We start from the raw sequence: 12302 nt of genomic DNA, 5'->3' as shown, positions 1-12302 counted from the left end.
GTGATTGTTATAACCTTCTGACCTTCTGATGAAGGGCACTAAGTGCCTGAAACCATTTATAAAAATTAACATTTCTTATACACAACTGGTCGCTGATTATTTCAATGTATCTTTTCATTGTGTCTGCCGCCTGCAACTCAATGCCTCCTAATTTTTCATGTTATTGTTATTCCATCCTGGATTTTCTACTATTTGATTCCCTCCAATATTTAATATATGTGACTCCTCAGCAATACAATAATGGTTACAATTCTTCCCACTCCAAAGTGTATCTGGTAAGGCAATCATAGTCAATATACCAAGAGAAGAACAGTGTTGATTGCAAGAGCAACAATATTTTCATTGAGGCGTTTCGGCCTTCTATGGCCTCATAAGATGTGATGAATGCATATGGTGGAGCAAATTAAAATTTTCCGATGATACCGCAGAAAGGCAAAACATGTCAGTAAAAATACTGTTTCCTCTGTAAACAAGACTGTTTTTCTCTCAAAACAATAACCATTTTTTTCTGCCTGTTTATATGCACTACATTACACTTATTTATGTCCAGGGTCAATTGCAAATTCCTGCGCCGAATGTCAATCCCCTAGAAATCTTCTTGCATTTTGCTATAATTTTCTAGCATTGCGATTTGTATATCTACAGTTAATCATCCTTGAACAGCCTCACAAAGTTCCGAACATTATCCTCTAGGTCATTTACATATAATGTGAACATTAATGGTCTTGTAACACTCCCTTGGGTTATACCTTAGGCTACTGTTACATTTGAAGATTTCTCACTGTAAAAAATGACATGCTGTGTTCTAGTTGCCATCAACTCTTTAACCCCTTAAAACACACACACACACAAACATTTCAAAAAAAAATATTTTTTTTATTAATAAAAAAATCTTATAATGAATGACATTACATACAGATGTATAAAGATAACTTTTACAGGTCAAAATAATAAGTTACAAAATTTTGAAGATCACCAATAATAAAATCCCACCTGTACTTGTGTACTGGACTTTGACTAAAAAGATATCCTGAAACTTGAATTAATTTCTTAGTTTCTGTGTAGCTATGAAGCCTAACAACGTATTTCACAATTGTTTCCTGTGAACATGAAGTTTGGAGGAGCTGGCTGGAGCACAGTGGATGTATTTACTTCATATCACTGGTGAGCACTCATCACTAAACTCTCTAGTCTCTCTGTCTCTAGAGTAGTAACACCACATTCTTCTTCACCTTCCAAGCCGTTAAATTCAATGTCAAACTCAGAATCTCTGTAGCCATCCTTTTTTGAAAGCATTGCCTAAACCTAATACAGGAGAGAGGCTGAAAGTGCATGTTTTACTGTTGAGTATCCAAAACTACACATAGTAAAGATGATATCTAGTGACAACCATCTCAACCAAAACACAATAGACAGGCTACAAATGTAGGACCAGATGCTCTCTAGCAGGTAAACACTTAAATATCACTGCTGAAATGGATATAAGCAGCAATTTATTTTTTTTTGAAGATCTGTTCTTAAATTGCCAGGTATTTTTGGGGTTTTAAGTTTGTGTCAAAATAATACAAACAAGACAATTCAGGGTTTTATGTTTAGGGGTTAATCCTGTGACAAAGGTGGGCTGACATTATGTAAACTCTTATTGTGTTCGTTGGATGACAGTGCAAAACTGAACTGAACAGCTTCCTGAATAATAGATCAAGTGGATGACAGTATACATTGCCTATTCGGGCTCATGGATGAACACAGCAAACTGGGTTTCATACAGTTGTTGCTTGTCGAATACATGTTGATTCCTGCAGGGGAGGTTTTCAATCTCCACAAAAATCAGACACTGAAGCATCAAAGAAACAGGTATTGGCATCCGTATCCAAATACACAGATATGTAAACAAGTGTCTGGTGCAGTTGTTAGATCAGTTACTGCTGCCATATAGTCATCACATGAGCAATGGGACTCAGCAGCAATGAAGATGGGATTTTCCTATACAACCATTTCCCAAGTGTACCGTGAATATCAGAAATCAGAAATCCGGTAAAACATCAAATCTCTGACATTGCGGTGGCCAGAAAAAGATCCTGCAAGAACAGGACCAACAACAACTGAAGAAAATGGTTCAACGTGACAGAAGTGCAACCCTTCCGCAAATTGCTGCAGATTTCAATGCTGGGCTATCAGCAAGTGTCAGCGTGCAAACCATTCAACAAAACCCTCTCATCGACATGGGCTTTTGGAGCTGAAGGCCCACTCGTGTACCCTTGATGACTGCATGATGCAAAGCTTTATGCCTCCCCTGGGCCCATCAACACCAACATTGGACTGTTGATGACTGGAAACATGTTGCCTCATTGGAAGAGTCTCGTTTCAAATTGTATTGAGTGGATGGATGTGTATGGGTATGGAGACAACCTCGTGAATCCATGGACCCTGCATGTCAGGAGGGGACCATTCTAGCTGGTGGAGGCTCTGTAATGATGTGGGGTGTGTGCAGTTGGAGTGTTATTGGACTCCTGATACATCTAGATACGACTCTGACAGGTGACACGTACATAAGCATCCTGTCTGATCATCTACATCCAATAGTGTCCATTGTGCATTCTGACAGACTTGGGCAAATCCAGCAAGACAATGCGACACACATCCAGAATTGCTACAAAATGGCCCTGGGAACACTCTTCTGAGTAAACATTTCTGATGGACACTAAACTCCCCAGACATGAACGTTATTGAGCACATCTGGGATGCCTTGCATTGTGCTGTTCAGAAGAGATCTCCACTCCCTCGTTCTCTTACAGATTTGTGGACAGGCCTGCAGGATTCATGGTGTCAATTCCCTCCAGCACTACTTCAGACATTAGTCAAGTCCATGCCACATCGTGTTGTGGCACTTTTGCGTGCTCGCGAGATCCCTAAACAATATTAGACAGGTGTACCAGTTTCTTTGGCTCTTCAGTGTAATACACAAGCATAAAACATCTTCCAATATTCTACTATGGACTGACATCAGCAATATAGGCCTGTAGTTGTGTGCATGTGTTCAACGACCCTTCCTGTAAACAGCTCCTCGAATGGGTGCAAGATGTGCACATCTATCTCTACAGTGCCCCAAATCCTCTCAATAGGATTGAAGTTGGGTGACCTGGTGGGCCTTCACAAGCACCTTCATCTATATGGAGTGCTACAGAAATCATTCTGACAGATTGCAAGAAAAATAAAGTGCTCCAGTGTCTTGCTGAAGGTAGATAACCATTTTCTGGTTGCTGCCAGGGAATAACAAATGCACCTCATCAGGGAGATTGTTTCATTTGCTGCAGAGAGGTGTTGACAGACATATTATGGATCCTACTCTATGGTGAGTAAACACCCCCTTCAAGAGAATACTTCTACCATCTTCCTGAAAGCAGCACCTCCTGCAATTTTTGACATACACATACCCTATGACTAGAGTGTATCCATAGATATTGCAACTCATCAGTAAGGCAACCTCGTTTCTTCTATGATTGTACAGTTGGTGGTATCCCTGTGAATGTGCTTATCTCCATGCTCTGTGATGTGTGGTGAGCAGTGGTATCAGTGAGGTTGTTTCTGTATCATGGTTACTTGTTTCGCGCAACTGGACTGGCGATTTATTTGCTGGACTGTGGCCTGTTTATCTGCTGTTACAATTTGTGATATGTGATGGCAGACCTTGTCATCACACGGATGTTTCTCATGGCAGAAAGCTTTGGTGGGACCAGTTTCCCTTGAATCATTATACTCACTGTATACTTTTGATACTGTGGCACATGTAGAGTCCACTACCAGTATAACCTCAGATTATTGTTGCATGCATTGGGAGTCCACAATGTAGTCACACTCATTTGCCCATCCTGCATTTACTGTCACACCAACAGGGTATCTCTCTCTCTCTCTCTCTCTCTCTCTCTCTCTCTCTCTCAACTTAGCAGCTATTTCTAATTTAAATTCTGATGAATGCACAAGGTTAACACATCTTCCCATATTTCATATAAAAGGTAAAACTAATAATTAGATGTAACATCTCAGAAACCAACAAATTATCTGACAAGAACACAACCACTCACAAAAATCAAATGTCTTCCCTAGGCTATGTCAAATCATTTATTAAATCTCTGCCTCATGCACTGTTTTTGTATTAAGTTCACTGATATGTATTTTACTCATATTGGAACCCTACAATACTAAAATGTACAGCTTAAGTAAAATTCTGTACATGGACAAACTGTACTCCTGGTTGTTAATAGACAAAATACAGTTTTGGATAATGGCGGTCTACATTAAAAAGTATGATGCTAATAGCAACTAATATTAAACTAATAAATTACTTAAAATAAAGAAACAATGCAGCTTTAAAGGTCGGTAACTTGGAGATTTTTGACCTAGATACTAGTATTTACCTAACAAAATAAGCAGTAACAGAAAATCAGCGATGGAAACAATAAACAAAAACAAAGAATGCAACCACTCATGTGTAGTTGGTTGCTGTACAGTGCACAGTCATATCTAATAGTACAGACACTTCAGGATCTTTCACGCTGCTGCTCTTTTTCAAGTACATATTTTCCCATACAACCACACATACAGGGTGTGTCGAGAAAGAAACGTGTCACATTTTTTTGTGACACAATGATATGTCACAGATCACTCGAACTGTTTGGGGAGGGAAGGGGTGGGGGCATGGGGCAGGGGAGAGGGGGGGGGGGGGGGGGGAAGGTCCACCCATAACTTTCCAGCAGTAGGTCGCTAAATTGCCTTTTTGCTTTTGCTTTTGGAGGATTAGGACAGCTTCTTCCACGAACCTCTGCATAGTGGTTGTGTCGAATTTGGAGAGCGCTTTAGGGCAACACTGTGTGATAAAGTTTGGCATGCATATCAACAAGATACTGCTGGAAATTTTTTGCAATGTTTAAGGGAGCCTTTGGGCACAACAGCCTTTCCAGATCACAATTGAACATGTAGCACAAAATATTCAGAGGGGGTTGGGAAGAGTTTGGTGATGAGGTCCATGCAGGAAGCCTGTCAGCACTGTGAATGGATGACCATGTCACTGGTGTGTGTCACTTACTGAATTCTGACCACCGATAGAATGTTTGCTTGATGTCACAATTACTGGACTTGCTGAAAACAGCTGTTCATGAGATTGTATCAGAAGATATGGTCATGTGAAAGATTTGCGCAAAACTTGCTCCCAGAGTTTTGAGTGATGTGCTGAAGCAACACCAAGTGAAAGTGTGTGAAGAACTCAAACAACTCTGTGAAGATGGTTCCAATTTCCTGTGCAGAATGGCACATGACATCATCACCATGCCAGAAGAAAGCTTGCATGAGCAAGTCCTGGGTGAAGTCCCAATCTGAAGGGGATAGTGAACCATGAGTACATACCCCCTGGTCAGACTGCAAACCCTCAATTTTAAAAATATGTGCTCCACAGACCGAATCACAATGGCACCCACATCCATGAGGAGTTCCACACTTCGTGGAAACCACTTAACTTGAATTGGTATGATGATGATGCTACAGCCACACTACAGTCCCAATTTGATCCTGATGGACTTTTTTTGATTCATCAGCTGAAAAGGAACCTCAAAGGAAATCATTTTGAGATGGTGGACAACATGCAAGCCACTCTGATGGCTTCCCTAAAGAGTGTCCCAACTGAGGAGTTCCAGAAAGCTTACAACACATGTAAATTGCTCTGGCAAGAATGTATTGATGCAGAGGACCAAAGTTTCAAAAAACTTTACGTTGTTGAACTCTGAGGGATAAAGTTGTACAGTGCAATGGTGGGTGGGGAGTAAATAGGAGCATTAGAGGGATTGTCATATGCCTCTCTGCAGTAGTGGCAAATTTAGTGTTATGTGAAAAATGACAGGTGAATTAAGGTTGAAGTTAGGAGTAAGGAGTGTGAAAGGGGCTAATGGGAGGTTTTGGCCAGTGATCAGAAGCAGTCAACGTGCCTGATAGGCCCCACCAACTTTCCAACACCACAACAACCCCATTCCTGAAGTTCAACATGCCCTCCAGCAGCTCCTCTAAACACTGGGTCCATCCCAAAACCTAATACCTGAATTAATATTACTTATCAATCCACCTTTTAACTACCTGCCAAAGCTCCTTGAGTGAACTCCAGTGGTCGCTCCTTCACAGCCATTTACAACACTCCCTCTGACAGATCCTCTGCCTCCACTGGGAACACCTCCAACCAACAGTCTGGAGCCACGCTTGCTACATACATAACACCACGCAACTCCTAGACTGTATCTTACATTTCCTGCCCCATTACAACCAAACTCCTTGCTTGTCACAGTGGACGATACATCCCTGTCAACTGACATCCTCCAGCTTGTGTTCTTGCTGCCAGGGAACACTACCTCCCACAGTGTCCTTCTGGACCTGCACTCACATCTCATTGCTAAGTCTTTTCGTTAGTAATGTTCTAAATTGTAATTATCTCCCCTTTGAAGGTCAAATCTGCAAAAAGTCTGTGGAAATACTGTGGGTACCCACATGGCATCCCCTATACTAATTCATTTATGGGTGACCTGCTATATGCAAAATGAAAGATGACACCTTCCATGCAGAATTATGGAGGCAGGTGAATATGCAGAACCACTTACAGCTGAGTCCAGCTCTACAACAGCTGCTTCACAGACCACTTCTATGTGGCCCCACCTGCTCCCCACAACACCAGATCTTATTAACTATGCACGTCCTCCATTCTCGCAGTCCTCACAGCCCAAACCTCACTAGAACTTGTCATTCTCCCTGACTTTATCCACACCATTTCCTCTCCTGCCATCTTCAACATCATATCTGTGTTGTCCAAACCTTTCACTTACTTGTGCATCGATCTCTTCTGCTCCTGCCGTCTGATACCATCTCACTGTTTCCTTGTTGAGTACATCTCCCAGTCGTCTTAATCCTTTCTTTTCCTCAATTTCTGTCAGCCTAAGCAACCACAGTTGACACCACTGTGGGTGGATGTGTTTTGAATCTCTGTGTGGTTGTGCTGGGAGAGCATGTTCCACAACTAGGGAAAGAGTGGTGCCTCAAAAGGTGGCAAAGTCTTTGTAGTACTCCACATGTCTATGCACTGTGCAGTAATCAATTACAAATGACTGGTTGTCTCTTGTCATTTATGTTCATTATAACAAAATAAGCAAAACAATGAAATCTGCATTCATTCTTAGTTAAGTTAGTTACATGTACTGTATATTATTTGTACCATTTTTAACAAAATTGTGTGAATAGAGAAACTATTCATAGGTATACAGGGTGTTACAAAAAGGTACGGCCAAACTTTCAGGAAACATTCCTCACACACAAATAAAGAAAAGATGTTATGTGGACGTGTGTCCGGAAATGCTTAATTTCCATGTTAGAGCTCATCTTAGTTTCGTCAGTATGTACTGTACTTCCTAGATTCACCGCCAGTTGGCCCAATTGAAGGAAGGTAATGTTGACTTCAGTGCTTGTGTTGACATGCGACTCATTGCTCTACAGTACTAGCATCAAGCACATCAGTACGTAGCATCAACAGGTTAGTGTTCAGCACGAACGTGGTTTTGCAGTCAGTGCAATGTTCACAAATGCGGAGTTGGCAGATGCCCATTTGATGTATGGATTAGCACGGGGCAATAGCCGTGGCGCGGTACATTTGTATCGAGACAGATTTCCAGAACAAAGGTGTCCCAACAGGAAGATTCGAAGCAATTGATCGGTATCTTAGGGAGCACGGAACATTCCAGCCTATGACTCGTGACTGGGGAAGACCTAGAATGACGAGTACACCTGCAATGGACGAGGAAATTCTTTGTGCTGTTGACGATAACCCTAATGTCAGTGTCAGAGAAGTTGCTGCTGTACATGGTAACGTTGACCATGTCACTGTATGGAGAGTGCTAGGGGAGAACCAGTTGTTTCCGTACCATGTACAGCGTGTGCAGGCACTATCAGCAGCTGATTGGCCTCCACGGGTACACTTCTGCGAATGCTTTATCCAACAATGTGTCAATCCTCATTTCAGTGCAAATGTTCTCTTTACGGATGAGGCTTCATTCCAACATGATCAAATTGTAAATTTTCACAATCATGTGTGGGCTGACGAGAATCCGCACCCAATTGTGCAGTCACGTCATCAACATAGATTTTCTGTGAACGTTTGGGCAGGCATTGTTGGTGGTGTCTTGATTGGGCCCCATGTTCTTCCACCTACACTCAATGGAGCACGTTATCATGATTTCATACGGGATATTCTACCTGTGCTGCTAGAACATGTGCATTTACAAGTACGACACAAGATGTGGTTCATGCACGATGGAGCTCCTGCACATTTCAGTCGAAGTGTTCGTACGCTTCTCAACAACAGATTCGGTGACTGATGGATTGGTAGAGGCGGACCAATTCCATGGCCTCCATGCTCTCCTGACCTCAACCCTCTTGACTTTCATTTATGGGGGCATTTGAAAGCTCTTGTCTACGCAACCCCGGTACCAAATGTAGAGACTCTTCGTGCTCGTATTGTGGACGGCTGTGATACAATATGCCATTCTCCAGGGCTGTGTCAGCGCATCAGGGATTCCATGCGATGGAGGGTGGATGCACGTATCCTAGCTAACGGAGGACATTTTGAAAATTTCCTGTAACAAAGTGTTTGAAGTCACACTGGTATGTTCCGTTGCTGTGTGTTTCCATTCCATGATTAATGTGATTTGAAGAGAAGTGATAAAATGAGCTCTAACATGGAAAGTAAGCATTTCCGGGCCCATGTCCACATAACATATTTTCTATATTTGTTTGTGAGGAATGTTTCCTGAAAGTTTGGCCGTACCTTTTTGTAACACCCTGTATATACATGAACTGTTTCTGAGTATGGCTAGATGCCAACTATTTACAGTTTGCTAAATAGCATGCTGGCTCAAATTTAATACAAATGAAAATGTTAAGCCTTAAATTGCTCATGTAGCAAGCAGCACACTTCTTTTTTTTTCTTTCAGCCTACAAATGTGACCAGTTTTTAATTATATGTATTTGTCAACTGAATAGAGAAGCTGATTGAGTTAAATGATTTAATAATTATAATATCATCTGTTTTTTCTTCAATGAATCTTTCTGCCTCACACTGTATGTTTACACCAAAAGTGAATCTTTACAATAATTACAGATCTACTGCAAGGAAAGATACACTCTTAACATACACTATAAACATGCTGGGCCACATTTTAAATCCACAGAATGCAGGAAATATTTCTCATATTCAAGGATGAAGATATTATGAAGGGATTTTTCTCACTCTGACTACTCTCTGCATTATGATGTAATATAGCATGCTTAGTTACAATTTAAAAAATGGAAAATACAGGATGGAATGTAACAATATTGTTAACATTGTTAGTAACAATTTAGTTAGTTTGATACAGCAATTATTGAAAAACTGCTTACAGTATGAACGTAGCGTGAATGAAATTCAGTTGCCTCCTTGAGGAAAGTCAGACCAGGATGTGTGTCAACAACATCTTGCACAAGAGGTACAAAGTCATCTGCAACCAAAGGCCGCATTTGCCCTTTAGTGAGTATATACATGAAACGGGATGCCTGGTCATGACAGGATGACGATAACCTAAAATAAAAACAAAACAAAACAAAAACATTCACTGTACTTCATTCAGTAACACACATTAGATTTCTTATTAGTATCCAAAATGATAGAGTATGATGGCTTAATCATAAAAATCCATAAATGAGTGTAAATATTTATCAAAGTCACATGGCATAGACAATACAATATTGTTATACTATAATCAGAAACAAGTTAAGCAAATAACTATGGTAATTGTATGAGAAAAATGGTCACCAAAATGAAAGATATAGAAAAGATTCAAAGAAGATCTGCATGATTCAATCTGAGCTTGTTTAGTCAATGTAAGAACATTACAGAAGTGCTCAACAATCAGTAGTGGATGATTTAACAAGAAGGTCATTATGACACAGGAGAGACAACTCACAAAATTACATGAGTCCATGTTCCAAAGTGAGCCATGAAACCTACTGCTGCCCCAAATGTACATCTCCCTTTATCATCATGAAATTAGAATTAGAGAATGTCTGGCCAACATGGAGCAGTACAGACAGTCTTAGTTCCTGTGTACCATCTGTGAATGAAACAGGACAAAATACAAAAGGGGCAAAAGAGAGTGGTACACTGTTTGGTGTCTCATGGATTATCAATAAAAACAGAAACAGAAAAACTTCAACTTAACTTGTGACAAAGACACATAGTGTCTTATAGAATACAGATGTAGACAGATAAAAATATAGTTATATAGACAAAAATTCAACATATCACATGGCGAATACAATCCCCCCCCCCCCCCCCCACACACACACACACACAAACACAAACACACACTATAAAGTAACATGATTTCATAAGAGAAACACCTGCATTAGACAGTGGTGACTGAATCAAGAATGACGGCACTTTTGCTCTCATGTAGAGGTACGATGTTCCCTAACCTGGGGTCCTACATGTTACACTTAAATCTGCTTGCTATATGCAAGTCTTGGTCTTCCTCTATAGATTTTATGTCCCCATTACCTTCCAATACCAAGTTAATTATATCTTGGTGGCTGAAGAAGTGTTCTACCAACCTATCCTTTTTTAATTAAGTTGTGCCACAAATTTCTTTTCTCCTCTATTCAATTCAGTACCTCTTCATTGGACAGCCAGTCTACCCATTTAATCTTCAGCATTTCTCTGTACCACCACATAACAGAAGCTTCTATTCTTCTCCTATCCCTTCTGTTTATCGTTCACTTTTCTCTTTGATATTAAGGCTACACTCCAGACAAATACTTTAAGAAAAGACTTCCTAACACCTAAATTAATAACTTTCATCTTCATATCATTGCAATAGACCTAGATGAAAAACCTGTCCCATAAATACTTCCATTACCACCAATTGTACATCTACATTTACATCTATTCGAGTCCGGTCACAGGCATTCTATATCCCAGCAACGGCAGACGTACTTGTGAAAGGAGCCATGTGATCTACCAACTAGCTACAACTGCTGTGCTCCATTCTACTTGGGCACAACAACTAATAAGCTGTCTACCTGCACGAATGGCCACCTGTGGCCAAACTGCTTCATAGCCTGTGCCATCTGTGTTCTTCCTACCACTACCACCACCACCACCACCATCTCCACCACCACCACCTTTCTCTGAATTGCATGGATGGGAACTCTCCTTATGACATGCCCTTCATTTCCATAACCATTCAGGTTCAACCTTCACTAGTCCCTGCCTTCCACTGCTTATCCTTCTGTGCTTCCACTCCAGTATTACAGACACCTTCTACTCTGCAAATGCATCTACATAGTCCTTTCCCCTTCTCTGCTTTGCTCCCTCTTCTCTCTTCTCTCCACTCTCCCCCTCCCCCCCACCACCCAGCACAATCTTCCAATGCTGACACTTGAAGAACTATCCTGTACCCACCATATTCCTCCAACACACACTCACAGGCAGCATTACAGCACTTTGCACACCCTTACCCTGTTATCCCTATCCCTCCTCGCCCTACAATTCTTCTAATCCCCCATTACCCATGCGAGCTACATTGCTGCTCTTATCAGATGCAGTCGGGAGATGAGTCTTAGTGGCTGGAGGTGACAGTGGCTACATGTGCATGAAATGTACTTCTGTGAATGTGTATGAGTTTTCTACTTCTGAGGAACTTTGTCCAAAAGCTGAATATTTCTACCATTCTTTTTCATTGTGCCTATCAGCAATTCAATTCCTCCTCTATGTGATGAGTAACAATCTATCCTTCCCATATTACTGTTATTCCTTACTGGGCTTTCCATTGTTCAATAGACAAAACATTTTTTTCTTTTTCAATAACTTTTTCCTTGTTATTGCCAAGGTGTCAAAGTAACAAAGACCACTGACTCCTTTCAGGTCTCATTTCCTAATCTAATTCCTCCACCATTGTCTGATGCAGTTAGGCTAGATTCAATTACCCTTGTTTTACTTTCTTTGATGTTCATCATATAAATTCTTTTCAGGACACTATCCATTCCATTTAACAGATCTTCAAAGTCCTTTGGCATTTATGACAAAATTACAATGCCATTGGCAAACCTTTAAAGTTTTTATTTTTTCTCCCAAACTTTTTTCCAAATACTTTCCTTTACTGCTTACTCTACACAGAGACTGAATAACAAGGGATTTAAGCTATGAACCTGACTAACTTCCTTCTCAACTACAGCCTTTCTTTCAT

General features: G+C 40.7%; 1 protein-coding gene across 1 annotated transcript in view; it reads right to left on the bottom strand.

The window, feature by feature from the left end:
* LOC126456506 (uncharacterized) overlaps positions 1-12302 on the bottom strand; it is a 331018-nt gene that overhangs the window by 82926 nt on the left and 235790 nt on the right. The window contains exon 5 of the mRNA XM_050092255.1: positions 9460-9637. Coding sequence (XP_049948212.1) covers positions 9460-9637 — 178 coding nt within the window. The remainder of the gene's footprint in view (positions 1-9459; positions 9638-12302) is intronic.

The sequence above is a fragment of the Schistocerca serialis genome, chromosome 2 (assembly GCF_023864345.2).
Source record: "Schistocerca serialis cubense isolate TAMUIC-IGC-003099 chromosome 2, iqSchSeri2.2, whole genome shotgun sequence".
NCBI lineage: Eukaryota > Metazoa > Arthropoda > Insecta > Orthoptera > Acrididae > Schistocerca > Schistocerca serialis.
Note: the sequence above shows the minus strand (reverse complement) of the source record. Positions and strands in the feature narration are given on the sequence as shown.